A 19,262-nucleotide genomic window follows, 5' to 3' on the forward strand; every position below is an offset into this window, starting at 1 on the left:
AAGGTATTAATTACTTATATAAAATAAGAGATAAACCATTGTTGCTGTGAGTCTCCAAAATATAATTTTTAAAAAGTCAACTTTTTAATAATGTTATTACTTTGAGAATTTATATTATCAGATGATAAAGATACATTTTCCTCTATCTACCACTTGGAAATGATATGAAGATAAAAAATATAGGCGTTTCTCTATGGTCTGTGGAAGGAAGGAAGACATTTAAGATACTTTACTTTTATGAATAAAAAGTATGGAAAATAACATTAGATTTAAAAAAAGCTTTTAAGCCTCAAAGGTGCAAGTATTTTTTTGCCTCAGGAAGCTTTCATCTTACCTTTAATAATTCAAAATAGTGCCAACAATGATATACTGGCACCAGCATAAGGCGTGGAAGGACATAACGAACTGCCTCTTTAAAACCATCAGCAATGGACTGCAAAGCAAAAAGACAAAAAACAGTATATCTGTGATATCAAGGTTATGTAACAGCAGTGCCTAACAGAAGCAGATTTTAAGAATACAAGTTACAGCGAATTCCCTGGAGGTCCAGTGGTTAGGACTCGGAACTTTAACTGCCGGAGCCCCGGGTTCAATCCCTGGTGGGGGAACTAAGAACCCACGAGCTGCGTGGTGTGCCCCGCCCCCGCCCAAAAAAAAGAATACAAGATACAGACTAACAAAACTATAATAGGAAGAATGTTCTATATTGAAATTGAAGTGCTATAAATCAAGTTTTTTCCTCCTTTAAGTTATCAGATAATTAAATATATACATTTCATCTTTCATGGCTAAAATAACTTTAACAATATCATTCTTCTCAGCTTTTCTTCAAAAGTTTTGGCTTCCACATACCCTAAAGGAATGCTGAAAAGCTATGTATTGTCTCACACATTTTTATGTCAATTTTATTAAAAATGTTTTAAGTAGTTAAAAAGAATGTGTTTTGGGGGATGTGGTACATTGTAGATGTGATTTAAATATATTTCACCAAACAATGATCAAATAAATTTCAGATTTAGCTCATTTAATTTATGAAAAATGTCTGTTATATAACTTAATTGATAAAGCCAATCTTCACTGTCAAAATAAATAGCCAGATCAGACTAAATTTCTGCAACAAGTCTGACTTCATTCTTAACTTGAAATACACATGTTAATGTCACAGTCTTACGTACAGCAAGCATCTGGAAGAACCTCTAACTGTTTCTAACATAAAACATGCAGGTATGAGAACTTTACAAGCCTCACCTCTCCTTTATCACAATGTCCAATGAATGATGAACTTTTTAAAAAAGGTAATATTCACCCTTGTTACAACCTTCTCATTTCTTAATTTTTAGATAGACATGACAAGACAAAGGTAGATATGACATTTCAGCTACCGAGAGTTTTTAACACAATCACCCCATCTGCTGCTTTTGGAACCCTTTTTGCTTTGCACTCAATAAACTCTCCTTCAGGAGCAATCCCTTTTTTTTTTTTCCTTTCCCTGGCTGGTACCCTGGAGTTTTTTACACCTCGGATCAATGCATAATGGAAGTATGTGTAAGAAAAATTGGAAGAGAATGCAACAACACAAACAAGGTTAGACTAGGAACTAATTCCCTTAAAGATATCTGTACCCTTATATTGCCTGGAAAATCTTAGTGTATAGCTAGGGTTAGGTATATCCCAGTTTTGAAAACTAATAGTCTGCAGAATAAATGATTTTCTAAAATTTATAAGGCATTTAAAAGTTACTCATGTTGATTTTAAATGTCATTAAGGCTGACTTATTTAAAGGTGGTATTTCTCCTCATCAGGTAAATACAGACAGAAGCAATATACAAAGTGAAGAAAGAGTTTGAGATGCTGCTTTTAAAATATATACTCATAGGTAAACCCTCCCATAACTCTCACCTATTGTTAACTCAAGTAAACTATAATTTGTTCAACAGACTTTTACCAGGATATGCAGAAATTAATTTCTTTTATCATTTAAGATACTGATACAGATTATGCTAGATATAATTTTATATATTTTATATACAGTGCTTTAAGTGGAACCAAGATGAAACTTTAAAATTAGCCTACAAAAATCATTTGTATTGTTAATTAGCACTGAAATGGCTACTAAAGTGCATTCTAAAATATTAATGCAATGTGTTTATAGTGTAAGAAGTCCTCTAAAAACAACACAAGCTAATGTCTGACTGCTTAACATGTGCCAAATGTGCTTAGTGTATTCCTGTTTAATTTTCATAACTGTAAGAGGTATACATTATCATCATCATTTTACAAATGAGCAAACTGATTCTCAGAGATTAAGTGACTTATCAGGGTAAGACAACTATTAATTGGTTCAAAGCCAGAAGCTCTGACTCCAAAGCTCATATTCTTAAAGTGTGCCTACATCTTCTAAAGAAGTTTTGTTGTGTTTTTTTAATAAAAAACTTTTATTAAAGTTTTTTGAAAAAACATTACTTTCTCATTTTTTTTTTTTTTTTTTTTTTTTTTTTTTTTTTTTTTTTGCGGTATGTGGGCCTCTCACTGTTGTGGCCTCTCCCGTTGCGGAGCACAGGCTCCAGACGCGCAGGCTCAACGGCCCAGCCGATCCGCGGCATGTGGGATCTTCCCAGACCGGGGCACGAACCCGTGTCCCCTGCATCGGCAGGCGGACTCTCAACCACTGCGCCACCAGGGAAGCCCTACATTACTTTCTCATTTTACAAATGAAGAATCTGTTTTAAGTTAATACAGTACAAGTGAGTTTGGCCTGAAAAGGGGTTTTATATCTAACTCTGAATTTTACTGAATATCTGGGACAACAGCTTAAATAATTGGGTCTTAAACTCAAATTTCAAATCCCATTCAAATCCCATAGTAAGAATTCTAATAAAGTAAGAATAAAACAAAAAATGTTGTGAGTGCTTTTGATGAGTATGCAAAGATTTTATAAGCAGATTTTCCCATTTAATGCCTACTTCATGGTTTATATGAATATATAAGATTCAACTTAAAGAATTATTCCTTCAGTTAAGTAAATTTTGAGAATTAAGTGTAACTTTTATTCCAAGTTGACAAGTTTTTGAGTAGAGTAGAAGTAGAAGATGATAATAATGGGAATTCACAGTAAAGGAGGGAGGCAGGTTAGCTCAGTTTTGAACATTTATATGTGCAGTCCTCGTGGGATATTCAAATGAATTAGCTCAAAGGTCAGCTGGTTATACGAAAGTATATACATACACACACATACATCCACTGTTCAAAAGAAAGTTATGACTTGAGAATACAAATAGGAAGTCACCAGCATATAGGTGAAAGCAAAGGGCATGGATAAAGTCACCCAAGGATAGCACAGAGGAACAGAACAGCAGGGGCTGCTAACAGAAGTTGGGTAACACCTACTACTAAGGAGACTGAGAAGAAACCAGAGAAGATGAAAATTAGATGTAAGTAGTATCATAGGAGTCAAAAAGGACAACAGGGGTACTAATAAATACTACAGACATAAATATGAAATCAAAATATCCACAGCATTTGGTGGTTAAGTTCACTATCAAGGGCAGTTTTTAGAGTTACATCCTGATTAGAACACAGATGGTAGCAGTTTGATGGAGAATGATAAAAAGTAATATGAAGACAACTGGCTACAAATGGAAAAAACAAAAAGGGGACGAGGTAGAGTGACAAAGATTTGTTTATTTATTCGCCTGTTTTAGGACAATAAAGATTTGACCATATTCATATGCTAAGGGAGAAGAGCCAGTCTAAATGCAGGAAGTAGTAGTCAAGGATCATCAATGCCAATGTTACCTTCATTAAGTGTTGAGAGCGTAAAAATATAATTTTGTCTCTCTCCACTTACTCTCATTTTATCTAACTGCATGACTGAACCAATTAACTTGCATACTCTCCATTAATATATCTATCTCCTTTAAATGACAGGCCTGATAGACAAATCTGTATGAATATATGTGAGGATATTCTCCACTCTGCATGATTTTGGTTTTATCTCCTGTAGGGAATAAGATCCTGAAATAGCTCTCCATATTCATCTCTACATCTCAGATCCAGAATGTGCCAGATTTTTCTAGTCAATCAGTATTTGTGATGGTATTCTATAAAAGATTTCCACATTAAGGACAAACTGAAAGAACTCAAGACAGAAAACAGAAAACAACCTAGAATAGGCTTACAATTAACAGATTTTGAAGGACTGGTGAAATATTTCTTTAGTTGCTTTATTAAAAATAACATTCAATTTAAGTTTACCTGAAAGTGTAGAGCCACTGCAGGTCTGGCCATCAACTTACTGAAATGTTCATTAAATTTTGGTGAAAGAATATCCTGTGATAATGTTTCATAAGGATCAAATGCTTGTTCCTATTTTTTTTTAAAAAGGAAAATGTGTTAGGTTTAAAAGAACATCTTTTCTACTAATATGGCACAGATTACTTAATGGCAAATTTTTATTTAAGTCCTCCATTAGGTTTCAGAATTCTTTTAATTTCAGGAACAAATAATAACTATGGCTGTAACTTGGAAATGTTTAATAAATATAAGTAATGACCTTGGGCAATGGATGACAAGAAGCTACCGGTCTTAAGTTAGGTCACTGACTTGTGGTCACAAGTATCAAACTATTAAAATGCATATGCACATTTACCCCAGATAAACAAAAGGTGTACTTATTAGTAAAATAAGGCCGGGATTTGAAATTTCAGTTAGGTTTATCTAGGTTGAAAGGAGTTTACACTGAGGATTATTTTCAAAGGACACAAAAAGTGATATTCCCACTGTTTTATCCACTCTCCACTTTTTCAAAATTAGAAAAAGAAAGCAAAGACTAACATACAGGAAACTAACAAAACAGAAACTGCCCATATTTTGTCCGTTTATATTGAAATAAATTCCTATTATTTTATAATAATCAACATCCCCAATGTTTAGCTAGAACTAAGATTTGTTTCATTTTTGTATGTTAAAAATGCAGTATGTTTTTCAGAAAATAACAAGTGTTGGCAAGGATGCAGAGAAATTGGAACCCTGTCCACTGCCAGTGGGAACTGCAAAATGGTGTAGCCCCTGTGGAAAACAGTTTGGCAGTTCCTCAAAAAGCCAAACAAAGAATTACCATATGACCCAGCAATTCTACTTCTAGGTATATACTCAAAGGAACTGAAAACAGTGACTCAAACAGATACTCATATGCCAGTGTTTACTGTAGCATTATTCACAATAGCCAAAAAGGTGGAAAAAGCACAAGAGTCCATCAACAAATAAATGGATATACAAAATGTGGTACATACATACAACGGAACATTATTTAGTCACAGAAAGAGTTCTGTACATGCTATGACATGGATGAACCTTGAAAACATTATGCTAAGTGAAATAAGCAGACACAAGAGAATATTGTAATGATTCTACCTTTATCAAATATCTAGAATCAGCAAATTCACAGAGACAGAAATAGATTAGAGGTTACCAGGGGTTATGTGGGAGGGAAGAATAGGGAGTTATTACTCAATGAGTAGAATTTCTTTTTGGGGTGATTAAACAGTTTTGGAAATAGATAGTGGTAATGGTTGTATAATACTATGAATTTAATTAATGCTGTTAAACTGTACACTTAAAATGGTTAAAATGGCAAATTTTGTTATATGTTTACCACAAAAATAAAATAAAAATTAGAAAATACATTTTTGAATACATGTTTTTGAACCATGATATCTCTAAGAGTACAATAAGCAACCAGACTACAAATTAATATGCTAAGATATCACAATATTAAAAAACGTTCTAATAAGAGCAAGCCTGAATATCTCGGTTAGGCATCAGTAACTGAGTACTTCTACGCTATCAGTTCCATTGTCTACAAAATGGATGTAATTAAAGTGACTTACATTTTCAGAAAAATTAGGAAGAGATTATAAAACTAGGAAATTTACATGATATCTGAAGAAAGCACTTTTAATACCTGTTTTCCAGAATAAATAAAAATGGCCAATGAGTATGAAAAGATGTATAACATCATTAGTTTAAAAAAAAAAAAAAAAGCAAAAGCAAAGAACAATGAAATATTGTTTTTTCCTACTAGACTAGCAAAAATTAATGGGATAATAACAAAAATTAATGGGATAGTGAAGATATGGGTAAAAAGAGGGCCTGCATATACTTGAACTTATCTGGAAGTAAATTTGGCAAAATGTTTCAAAGTTCTAAAAATGTACCTAGTCTTTAGTACCACAATTCCATTTCTAGGACTACATCCTAAAATAATTACTAGGCTATGAAGGCATTATACAAATATGTTTGTTACAGTATTGTTTACAATAACAAGAAGAACTGAAAAAACCTACATGCTTAATAATAATAGTTAAAATATAGTGTCTCCATAGAACATGTTACTTTCAGACTTTAAAAGCTGTGTTGAAGTATATTTATTGGCATGAAAAATGTTCAAGATATTGAGTGAAAAAAAGAAGGTTATAAAATAGTAAGATCCTATTTTTGTAAATATACATAGGTTTGTATGAATATGTAGACAAATGTTCATAAGGATAAATAAATCTTATAAAGATAACTAATCTCTAGATATTGCAAAATGAAGTTATTTTTGTCTTATTATATTCATCTATATTTTTCTGAATATTTTTACAATGAGCTATGTTACTTTTATAATCATTTGAAGAACAAAAATATGATTTGCACTTTGGAAAAAAATATAAACTTCCTTTTTCATTTTTGGAAATTAAGACTAAAATCCACAAAAGCTAAACAGCTATGGTCAATAAAATTTCTTTTCTTTCACCTTAAATGCACCTGCCATTAAAAAAAAATCTTAAACATTACTAGTCTATCAACTTTTGCTATATTATCATAATTACACTATAAAGTGTCAGACAATGTAATTTTAGTTTGCTATTGGTTAAATCGTAAGTATTTTTTATAGCAGCCAGCAGTGTCTTCTAATTTTCACAAATAATATCTTACTAAATATCTTAATACAGCACTTAGGGCTTTAATGAGAAAACAGTTTTGTAAACTTGCCTCTGCCAAATCTTCAAAACAGCTTCCAGCTAAGGGATGAGGGCTACTTTCATCAGTCATTTCAACTGTGTCTTCAATTAAACCTAAAAGTTTCACGGTCAATTCATGTATATCTAAAATGTTACTGAAAATTTTTTCAATATCCTAAAAAACAAGGAAGGTTAAGTAAGGCATGTCAGTTTGAGAATTTCATTTAACAATTACTAAATATAAGTAATTTAAGTGTTAAGGATATTATTTTCACCCAATCACATACAAGTATATTTCAAGACATAAAATATTGAATATATTCCAAATTACAGCAGAAGTCAATCATGAATAAAGAAGAGGGCTTCCCTGGTGGCGCAGTGGTTGAGAGTCCGCCTGCCGATGCAGGGGACACGGGTTCGTGCCCCGGTCTGGGAAGATCCCACATGCCGCGGAGCGGTTGGGCCCGTGAGCCATGGCCGTTGGGCCTGCGCGTCCGGAGCCTGTGCTCCGCAACGGGAGAGGCCACAACAGTGAGAGGCCCGCATACAGCAAAAAAAAATAAAAATAAAAAAAATAAAAAATAAAATAAAGAAGAGAAATTTAAAAACCTCTTGGATTAGATTTAGAATTATTGAACAGAACTATATAGAATCTATATTTTCCAGTAAATTTACTGTAAATCTCATATGGTGGATGATTCTAAGCAACTCTTTACATAAAGAATTCTGGCATTTGAGTATTTTAAAATTGGCTGAGTGCTAAAAGTCTTGATAAGGTCTCACAGAGCTGGTTAATGACAAAAGCTGGGATCAAAATGAAGATCTGACTCCTAATCCAGACACAAACTGGTTTCACAATATGTGGCCTGTCTCTTGAATTTGAGGAGGAATTAAAGATTTCATTCAAGCTCTCAGGTGTGACTTTTATCTGGGTTAAAACATGTTAAGTCCTCTGGAAACAAAAAGACCATATGACTGATTATCCAGCTTATGGCCAACTATTATTCACTCTGCATCTTGTAATGGAAGCATCACAGATTAAGGAACCTGACAGACCTGAGCTTGGATCCTGGCCCCACTACTTGCTAGATGAGTGATCCTGGATTAGGACAATAATGACAATTATAACAGCTTACATTTCTTGTTATTATGTTCCAGGCACTACTGTAAGTATTGATTACTTGACATGTAATTTCATAACAGCCTTATTAGATAGATACTATCATCATCCTCATTTTATGAATGAGGAAACAGGCACAGAGCAGTTAAGTAATTTGCCCAGGGTCACAGAGCTGGTATATTAATACCTACCCATAAAGTTCTTAAGAGGATTAAATGAGATGATTTCTATAAAATGCTCCTGGCATATATTAGGCCTTCCACAAATGTGAGCTTTCTGAAAACATAGGAGTAGGGCCCAAAGGAGTAAATTAAGATCAAGAGTCATTCATTCTTTTATCAAATATTTACTGAGTTCTATGCTCTGACCTTAGATAGCCTTTATTTCAAAAGTTTACAGTCTCATCTATGCTGAAAAAATATAGTAGATACAGTGATAGAGAAAAGGGATTCTCTCTTTCTCTTGACCCTTCAGTATTATAATAAAAATTTTCTATCAAATCAGCACAAATTCAGTGAAAAGAGACCCATAAAAATTAATTCCTGAGGAATGAAAACTGATGGGACACAGAAAAGGCAGAGGATAATATTAGCTACCAGCAATTGTTATTAGCTAACAGCATTTGTTAAGCTTTTAATTCTTCACACCACTATAGACAAAACCCAATTATACTGTGGTATAAAAGAACCAAAATTCAAGTTCAACCTCCATAACTTATCATAACTATTTTATGTCAATTTCCTTACCAGTAAGGTAGAAATGATACCTGTCCTACCTATCTCAGAGAATTGTTAAGGGTCACACAAAATAGGAGAGTATTTTAAAAAACATAAAATGTTGACTACCTAAGGCAGTGTGTCCAGTAGGAGTTATTATCAAATGTTAAATTAAATATGCATTTTTTAAAAAAGGATAAAAGCCAATTAAAAAACACCTTAAGAATGAAAAAGCTAAATCAGGGACTTCCCTGGCAGTCCAGTGGCTAAGACTCCGTGCTCCCAATGCAGGGGGCCGGGTTCAATCCCTGGTCAGGGAACTAGATCCCATGTGCCGAAACTAAGAGTTCACATACCACAACTAAAGATCCCACATGCTGAAACTAAAAGATCCCACATGCCACAACGAAGACCCGGTGCAGCCAAATAAATAAATAAATATTGTAAAAAGGAAAAAAAGCTAAATCAGTTCCTAATCTTAAGCACTCAGCCAGCTGTGTCTGAGCATCACTCCTATTAACTCATGTAATAGTTATTTGGGGGAGGAAGTCAGGAAGTAAGAGAAAAGCCAAATATTTAAAGTGAAAGACACTCAAGGGCTTCCCTGGTGGCACAGTGGTTAAGAATCCGCCTGCCAATGCAGGGGACACGAGTTTAAGCCCTAGTCCGGGAAGATCCCACATGCTGCAGAACAACTAAGCCCATGCGCCACAACTACTGAGCCTGAGCTCTAGAGCACACGAGCCACAACTACTGAAGCCCATGCACCTAGAGCCTGTGCTCCGCAACAAGAGAAGCCACCGCAATGAGAAGCCTGTGCACCACAACAGAGTAGCCCCCGCTCGCCGCAACTAGAGAAAGCCTGCACGCGGCAACGAAGACCCAAAGCAGCCAAAAATGAAAAATATAAATAAATAAATAAAAAATTTTAAAGTCATTAAAAAAATAAAGTGAAAGACACTCAGACATCTAAGAAAAAACAGATCACGTGAGAAATGAAGGAAAGAAAAATAAATCTAAATTTTAAAAAAACCCCACAAAACAGTATTTGTCTAGCTAGATTCCTTAGAGTGGACTTCAGAACCTAGAGAGGTAGGAAAAACATGGACAAGTCTCCCTGGATCCCCATCCTACTCACCCCATTCCTAAGCTGTCTTCCAATAGCGGAGCTCTGCCTTTGCTTATTTGACATTCTGTATAAACTTTTATTCTTCAAAAGTTCCACTAGGAAAACTTTAAACTACACCCTAATGTACTTACCAAGAGACAGGAAAAAGCATAAGTCTTTCTTTTCTAGACCATACATTTCTTTCACCATCTTCAAATGAATGACTATAAATCTCAAATACTGCACAGTAGAAAAAGATTTTTTATTTTTTTAAATATTTTATTTTTGGCTGCGTTGGGTCTTCGTTGCTGCGCACGGGTTTTCTCTAGTTGCGGCGAGCAGGGGCTATTCTTCGTTGCGGTGCACAGGCCTCTCGTTGAGGTGGCTTTTCTTGTTGCGGAGCATGGGCTCTAGGGTGCGTGGGCTCAGTAGTTGTGGCACGCAGGCTCACTAGTCGTGGCTCGCGGGCTCTAGAGCGCAGGCTCAGTAGTTGTGGCGCACAGGCTTAGTTGCTCCGCGGCACGTGGGATCTTCCTGGACCAGGGCTCAAACCCGTGTCCCTTGCACTGGCAGGTGGATTCTTAACCACCGAGCCACCAGGGAAGCCCGAAAAAAGATTTTATTCCAGTGTAATCCCCCTAATTTTGTGTCTAATTTTCATTGTCACTGCACTTATTGTATTAGTATAACAATTCACATATTAAAAAACCCACAATATCCCCAATGTTCATAGCAGCATTATTTACAGCTGCCAAGATATGGAAGCAACCTAAGTGTCCCTCAACAGATGAATGGTTAAAGAAGATGTGGTATATATACACAATGGAATACTACTCAGCCATAAGAAAAAGAATAAAATATTGCCATTTGCAGCAACATGGATGGACTTGGAGGGCTAAATGAATTAAGTCAGACAGAGAAAGACAAATATCAAGTATATGTGGAATCTAGAAAATACAACAAACTAGTGAATATAACAAAAAAGAAGCAGACTCACAGATAAAAGAGAACAAGCTAGTGGTTACCAGAGGGTGTGGGTGGCAATATAGGGGTGAGGGAGTGGGAGGTAAAAACTATTGGGTGTAAGATAGGCTACAAGATGTACAGCAAGTCCCCTACATACAAACGAGTTCCGTTCCGAGAGCAGGTTCGTAAGTCCAATTTGTTCATAAGTCCAACAAAGTCAGCCTAGGTACCCAACTAACACAATCGGCTATACAGTACCGGACTGTAATAGGTTTATAATATTTTTCACACAAATACATAAAAAACAAACAAAAAATATAAAGAAAACATTTTTAATCTTACAGTACGGTACCTTGGAAAGTACAGTAGTACAGTACAAAAGCTGGCATACAGGGGCATGTTTGCATCTTTGAAAGTTTACAACTTGAAGGTACGTATGTAGGGGACTTACCATATTGTACAACCTGGGGAATATAGCCAATATTTTATAATAACTATAAATGGAGTATAACGTTTAAAACTTGTGAATCACTATGTTGTACACCTTTAATTCATATAATATTGCATATCAACTATACTTCAACAAAAAATCTGAAAAAAATGAAAAATAGACAAAGCTAAACAACCCCACAATACCATATAAAACAATATTTCTTTTACATACTCATAAAGTATATGAAGTTACTATTTATGATTTTAAGCTACTATATGACTTTTTGGGGTAGACAGAGTTTCAAACCCAAAAAGGTACTTACAGAAGGTTTAAACAGGTCTCTGTCAGAAAGAAAAGCTTCTCGAAACACTTTTATGATCATATTTAGTTCCCGTAGATACTGTCTTTCTTCTGCAATTTCAGTTCTGACAAGGTCATAGTAGTTTAATTCACCTGAAGAACTAGGTTCATCTTCACAAAGAGAAACCAAGCCTATGTCATCCTGATCAAACATGTCCATCAAAACCTAAGAAATATAAATCAGTAATGGATAAACTTATTTTCCTTACTGTTATAAGACCATCTTAAAGTACTTGTAATTAAAACATTATTAAACAATGAGAGCTGTATGTATTACAGGCTAAAATTGTAAGAGAAAATCCAAAATAAGAGAAATATGAAAAGTTGAAGTGAGATAATGTTCAAATAAAACTGGATATGGAGAAATAAATATTTATGAAAATAAGATAAATCTAACAGTGAAATATATATATATATGTACACATATACATGTATGTCTGTGTGTATATAAATACAGGTACATATGCACACATAAACATAAAATATATAATAGCAAAAAGAGCACACATTTGGAGAACAACAATCTGAACCAAAATTCCAGTTCTACCACTTACCTGTGATTACAGACAAGTTATTTATTCTTTTGAAAGTCAGATCCCTTATCTGTAAAATGTAACTGATGAAAGAATTCAATGAAGTAATGGACATAAAACGCATACTATTAGGTCTGGCAAACAGTAGGCATTCAAAATGGTAGCTCTTTGCCCTACTGTAAGGATGCTTATATGCACTTGAGTAGAGTTTAAAGGAGAAAAGTGAAATGATATGCAAAATATATTAACAGCTTGATGCTTTTCTGATGCATATTTACTATATCAACAACTGCTATTAAGTTCATTTGTTAAAATCAAGCATCCCCTGGAACTTCCCCTGGTGGTCCAGTGGTAAAGAATTCGCCTTACAATGCAGGAGATGCAGGTTCCATCCCTGGTCAGGGAACTAAAACCCCACATGCCGTGGGGCAACTAAGCCCGTGTGCCACAACTGCTGAGCTTGCCCGCCTCAACTAGAGCCCACGTGCCGCAAAACTACAGAGCCCACGTGCTCTGGAACCCACGCACCATAGCTACAGAGCCTGCACGTCACAACTAGAGAGAGAAAACCTGCACACCACAACGAAAGATTCCACATGCCTCAATGAAAATCCCGTGTGCCACAACTAAGACCCAACACAGCCAAAAAGAAATAAATAATAAATAAATCTTAAAAAAAAAAATCAAGCACCCCACAGATGCTTAAACTGCTATAGTGACAATTTCCCCTTTCAGAAAATAGTAAAGATTGCTACTATGGATTTAAGTCAACCAACAGGCAAGAACTAGCTGTATATCAAAAGCAATAGGAAAAAGGTGACCATACTTTTTAGAATTAAAAAATAGTTTAAAAAGAAAAGAAAAATTGAACCTACTTAATTATATACTTCAGACTGACTGAAAACTACTTTCTTAGAGTTTAGGGGGGGAAAGAAGGCACAATCCCAAAAAGGAAGCTCCAGGAAGTAAAACAATTTCAAGGGGATGAGAGGAAATTCTAACAATACAATATGAGATATTCATTCATTCATTCTCAAAAACATCTATTGATCACCAGAAATTGTGCCAGATGTTGGTAAGACACAGCAATAAGCAAAATAAACATGAACCCTGCCCTCCTGATCTTCTTTTAAATCTAACTCAAAAATATTTCTTAAATCTGGTCAATTCTCTCCATTCCCCTCCATGCTTCAAATCAGACTATTAAGCAATCACAACATCTATTAAAAGGTCTTGCAATATGATCTCCCTGCCACTGGTTTCTTCCCAACCCCATTTTCAAAATTATGTTCCTAAAACCAAATTTGTGTCATACCCTACCTAAAAACAACACTGGATTTCATTGCTTTCAGCACACAATTCTAAGTTCATGAAGATAAAGGCCATTCACAATCTAATCCCAGCCCACTTCCCTAGCCTCATCTCCTGTGATACTTTAAAATCCATCTTCTCCTCATTGTCCCCCGGGCCACGAAACTTACCCTCCTGCCATCATTACCTGTGATTCCCAGCCACATTAGACCTTTGAAGAAACCACTGGGGCTGCACAGAGAATTAGCTAATGAAATCTGATTTTAAGCAGATACGCAAAAGAACAGAAGGTATGACACGGAACAGTCTTCTCTTCCCCACCAGAGATACTTTTAAAGTAGTCTGTACTTGCTCTAATTTCTTACTTCTCAAGCTCACTACTCTATTGAAACTGCTCTCACTAATGACCTTTGAATATCTTTTTGTTTTCTCTAGTTATTAACACAGCTGACCAGAACTTCTTAAAACTTTCTCTTCACTTGGCTTCTCATACACCATTCTGTCAGTGAGGCCTCCTTCTCTACTACTCACCTTCTCCAACATCCACTGCAGGGTTCCATTTTTGGAACTGCTTTGGTCACACAACACCCAAAATCCCAAATGTAAATGCTATAGGAGTCAGGTAGATAATATCATGTTAATACATAAGAAGAGGTGATGGGGAGTGTGGCAAACTAGAAGGTGCATGCACCTAAAGAAGAAAGGCACTGTTCAATGCCAGCTATTCTGCCAGGCCTTTTGATTTTCTTTCTTCAAGAAGAGTCTGGAATCTAGATTTTTATGAAGAATTTTCATATTTGTAAATATAAACAGACTGCAAATAATTCAAAATTTTAAGAAATAAACCTGGAGTCCCTATTCACTAGCAGGCCACCAGTCTGAAACATCTACTATACTTCCTCCTGAGTGAGCTCATCTTCTTAAACGATTTTCAGTTACTAGATAATAACTCCCTAAACATTTATCTCAGCATCTCTCTGGACCCTAGGCAAGTGTTACCAGAAGCTTGCTAGATATCTCTGTCTGACAAACCTATACATGTACACTCTACTTCAGAATCACTAATCACAGCATCATCTCCTTGGCTCTCATAGCTAGAAAACTTGTCACTACACTAGACTTAACACTTCTCCAACTTCCACACCAAATCAGTCCCCAAATCCTGTTAACTCCAACTCAGAAACAGCTCTTAAATCTCATCAGTTCCTTCTATTCTCCTGTCTAGAATGTCTGCTCCTACTTCTCTTTCCTTCCAACCCTCACACTTATATATCTGATAAATCCCTAGCCATTTTCATCACTTAGCTAAAATATAATTGTCTTTGTATAGCTTTTCCCAACTCTCCCTGAACTCTATCAAAATCTTTTCCATTGGCTTCAGTCCTCCATTAGCAATCCTCTCTCTTTTCTATATAAGCACCTAACTTATATTGACATTTCTAAGGATAAGAGCCATGATTTCATCTTAAAATCCACAGCATTTGATACACAGTAAATGCACAAAAGATACTTAAAGAGCATATATGTAAGGCTTCCCTGGTGGCTCAGTGGTTAAGAATCTGTCTACCAATACAGGAGACATGGGTTTGAGCTCTGGTCCGCGAAGACCCCACATGCCACGGAGCAACTAAGCCAGTGCGCCACAGCTACTGAGCCTGCGCGCCACAACTACTGAAGCCTGCGTGCCTAGAGCCCACGCTGTGCAACAAGAGAAGCCACCGCAATGAGAAGACCGCGCACCACAACAAAGAGTAGCGCCTGCTCACCGCAACTAGAGAAAGCCCACGCACAGCAATGAAGACCCAACGCAGCCATAAATAAATAAATTTATATTTAAAAAAAGAGCATATATTCATTTTATGTTTGTAAACTGTTAAACTTGTATTGAAAGGCTAAAGCCCAAGTGAGTTAAAGATCAGAATAAATGTTAGGACAATAAAAGCATTTTTTTGGTCATGTTCACAACAAGAATAATAAAGGAGAATTGGTTCTTGGAACAGATGGAGTAATATTACAACAAAAGAAAAAATACAGAAGAACTCAACTTCTATAACATCTGGGCTCACAGAAATAAACTTCTTCAGAGCAGCTCTGTGCTCTCTTACTCTCTCTTGCCTTTCTTAAACATCAATTTTCCTCCTAAGCATGTATGTTTTATTTTTCCAGTCTGAATATTATTTTCCTTAATAGTGACAAGTACATTAGGGGTTGAGCTCTAAAATTCCTTCCTATGACCATCTAACTATTCTCAGCAATCTTTGATGTGCCAGAATACATCATATAGTCAAATGTTACTTTTATTTTTAAGTGTAGAAAAAAGGTTGGTTCTCAAGTTCTCTATCAAATTATACGACCTTGTCTAGGAAGTTACACAGATTCCTAGAAAGCATTTATTTGAATAGTTTATTAAACAGATGGTTTGTGAGCTCTTGAAATAGTGATCACAGGAAATCAGTTTAGATTTACTAAGACCACACCATGTCACACTAATCTCATTAATCCATTCACATGACTAGTCCCACAAATAAAGTCATCTGTATCTTAGCTAAACCTAGGACAGTCTCTCATGACAAACTTGGAATCACAGTAGAAAAGGATGGGCAGGGGACTTCCCTAGTGGTCCAGTGGTTAAGACTCTGCACTCCCAATGCAGGGGGCCCAGGTTCGATCCCTGGTCAGGGAACTAGATCCAGTATGCCGCAACTAAGAGCTCGCATGCGGCAACAAAGATCCCGCATGCTGCAAGTAAGACCTGGCTCAGCCAAACAAATAAATAAATAAATGTTAAAGAAAAAGAAAGTAAAGAAAAGGATGGGCAAACTACAGCCCATAGGCCACAGTAAGCCTGCCCTTTATGTAAATAAAGTTTTACTAGAACACAGCCCACACTCATTGGTTTATGGCTTCCTTTCTGCTACAAAGGCAAAGATGAGTAGTTCTAAGAAAGACGTATAGCCTACAAAGCCTAAAATATTCAGCCACCCATCTGGTCCTTTGCAGGTAAAGTTTGCTGACCCATGAATTAGACAAAGAGGTAAAACAGTAGCTGACGAAAAGGCCATAGTGAAAAAAAGTGGTAATTTATTAACCTGGAAGGATGCCTCTAACAACATATGTGAGAAATCTCATCTCTTAAACTTTTCCAATATTTTTAACAAATAATTCCAACTAAAACAAACTAAGTTTCTCAGACTGGCATATATTACAAAAAGCTGGTATGATATCTACAATGATGAATGACAAAATTCAATTTTTATAATATCTTGATATGCTAGAGCATAGTCTCAGTAACATTACGAAGTTTTATAGAGAACAACTTGAGTTCAAACTTAGATGAAAAAAATACCAACAGCACAAGCTGTAAGAAATCAAAGATATAAGAGTATCTCATGTGGAAAGTCCCAGGGACCTGAGACATCTGCAAATTCATTAAGTAAACAGAGTGATATGTGTGCCCAAAAAAGTTAATGCTGAAATTATAAAAGAACAGCATATAGAATAAAGGAGGTGAGCCTTTCATTGTACTCTGTGTTGGTCAGACCAAATCTAGACTGTTGTCTTTAGTTTTAGAAATCACAGTGTAAGAGCAATGCAATAATGAGATCTGAAAATCATGTCACAAAAAGATTGGTTTTCAAAGTCTCAAATGGTAAAAATTTAGTACATGGAAAAAAGCTTTAAATAACAGAATGACTTATTCTGAAAAACAGTTTGGTCTTATCTAATGTAGTCCAGAAGAGAGATTAAAATTAGTGAATGACAGTTAATAGGAAATTCAGATGCAAACTATTGTACATAGTATGGATAAACAACAAGGTCATACTGTATAGCACAGGGAACTACTGATATATTCAATATCCTGTGATAAACCTGTGTGGATTGGTCTCTTGTAATTCAGAGACTGTGTAATTGTTTAGAATTTAACTACTTTTGCCTTTAAAAAGAGTCATGGAAAAGGTAACTGACTCAGATATGGAATAAAGTCTCTCCTTCCCACAGTCCCTCAATAATCCTGGCCAAGGCCACTGTTTGAGGGCAGGGGGAGGGGAGGAACAGGGCAAATAAGGTAGGAATCCCTACACGAGGGTGTGAGGAAAAGCTGAGGGGGCCTGCCTCAGCGTGCTAGCTCCTGAGAGGAGTAGGGAGGGTGTTTACTGGGGGGGGGGAGGGGGCTCAAGACCTGGCACAAGATGTTAGAGATCATTCGGAGTAAAGAGACTATCCATATGATAGGACAGCTTGATTCAGGGTGCTGGAGCCCTAGTGGATAAGGAGGGTATCTGCATGGGAAGGTGGCCCAGCAGCAGCAGTGGTGCAACATGGGACTGTCAGGACTTGAGGGGAGTCAGGAGAATGTATACAAAGAAGAAGGGTTTCTATGCCAAAATAGGGTGCCTACACCAGCGGGGGGAGAGAGGCCTGCTGGGAGACTGGTCACATACAGAAGGATTGATCAAATAAATAAATATATTAAGAAAAACAGGAGCCAGGTTTCTCCCTAACAGATAAGGGAGTTACAAGTGTAAAAAGGGGAGGCTAAAATGAATCCTGTGGTATTGAATGTGGACTGAAGAGATCTGTGAACTTATATAAAGATAGATGAGAAATAAATATAGATGTGTATGTATGTATGTATACACACACAAAAACACACACACACACTCCCTAATTCTGCCCTGTAAGAGACCAGAGCAGTGACACTCCAATATCAGTGAGCTCATCTAGCACCAAGATCTTGGTTTCTAAATACCATTCTCCACTAAAAGGAACCAGGATTTTTTAGAAACCAACTAATTCCAGGCTTGAGCAGCAGGTAAAGAACAAGTTGAACCTGGAGCATCTTGTGTCAAAAGAAAGTGTTCAAAGAATGATAGGGACAGAGAAGCCAAATTGAAGGCGTTCCCACTGGCCAAATCTGAGACAATCTGAATATTAAATAATGAAGTAACAGGTTATGTTCCACTGAATAAGAATCAATGAGTCCATATTAAAATAAACAAAATAAATAAATTTAACGTGTGATGAGGAACAAGATATTTACATAGCCTTAAAATATTCCACAAAATATTTATTAATTACAAAAGGGAAAGGAGTCCTTTAAAGGAGAGAAGCCTAGAGGATGAACCCTTAATCAAGTGATCAAAGTGACCATCACTAGTAATGGGATACAGTGAAATTGTACGTCGTGTAAGAAAATGCAATGAGAAGAACTCCTATGATATTCCTGCCACAGATCCATAACCTAAATCTTATTAAGAGAAAACATCAGAAAAAACTAAAGGAAGGGGCATTTTAAACATTAACAGGTATAATCCTTAAAAACGTCAAGGTCATAAAAGTTAAGGGAAGAATGAAGAACTGTTCCAGAATGAACAAGGAGAAAAAAGATACATGACTACTAGACACAACACATGATTCTGAACTGGATCATTTTGCTCTAAAGGACATCACTGGGGCAAGTGGCAAAAATTGAACGGGGTCTAAGGATTACATAATATAATGTATCACATTCATTTCCTGGATTTTGATTGTCGTACCGTGGTTATACAGGAAAATGTTTTTGTTTGTAGGACACACTAAACTATGTTGGCAACCTACTCTCAAGGGGTTTAGGGCACAGGGGAGTATTTTTATTGTACATACAACTTTTCTAAAAGTCTGAGCTAGAAACAAAGTTAAAAAAAACATGTAATCATTTTTTTTCATTTTTT

General features: G+C 36.0%; 1 protein-coding gene across 1 annotated transcript in view; it reads right to left on the minus strand.

The window, feature by feature from the left end:
- The window catches only part of SOS2 (SOS Ras/Rho guanine nucleotide exchange factor 2), a 102,454-nt gene that overhangs the window by 49,903 nt on the left and 33,289 nt on the right, over window positions 1–19,262 (minus strand). The window contains exons 5-8 of the mRNA XM_081227239.1: window positions 11,670–11,873; window positions 7,036–7,179; window positions 4,255–4,365; window positions 335–433 (exon numbers count right to left, since the gene is read on the minus strand). Of these exons, the coding sequence (XP_081083365.1) occupies window positions 335–433; window positions 4,255–4,365; window positions 7,036–7,179; window positions 11,670–11,873 (558 nt within the window). The remainder of the gene's footprint in view (window positions 1–334; window positions 434–4,254; window positions 4,366–7,035; window positions 7,180–11,669; window positions 11,874–19,262) is intronic.

Source organism: Mesoplodon bidens (assembly GCF_964165515.1).
Source record: "Mesoplodon bidens genome assembly, chromosome: 3".
Taxonomy (NCBI): Eukaryota; Metazoa; Chordata; class Mammalia; order Artiodactyla; family Ziphiidae; genus Mesoplodon; species Mesoplodon bidens.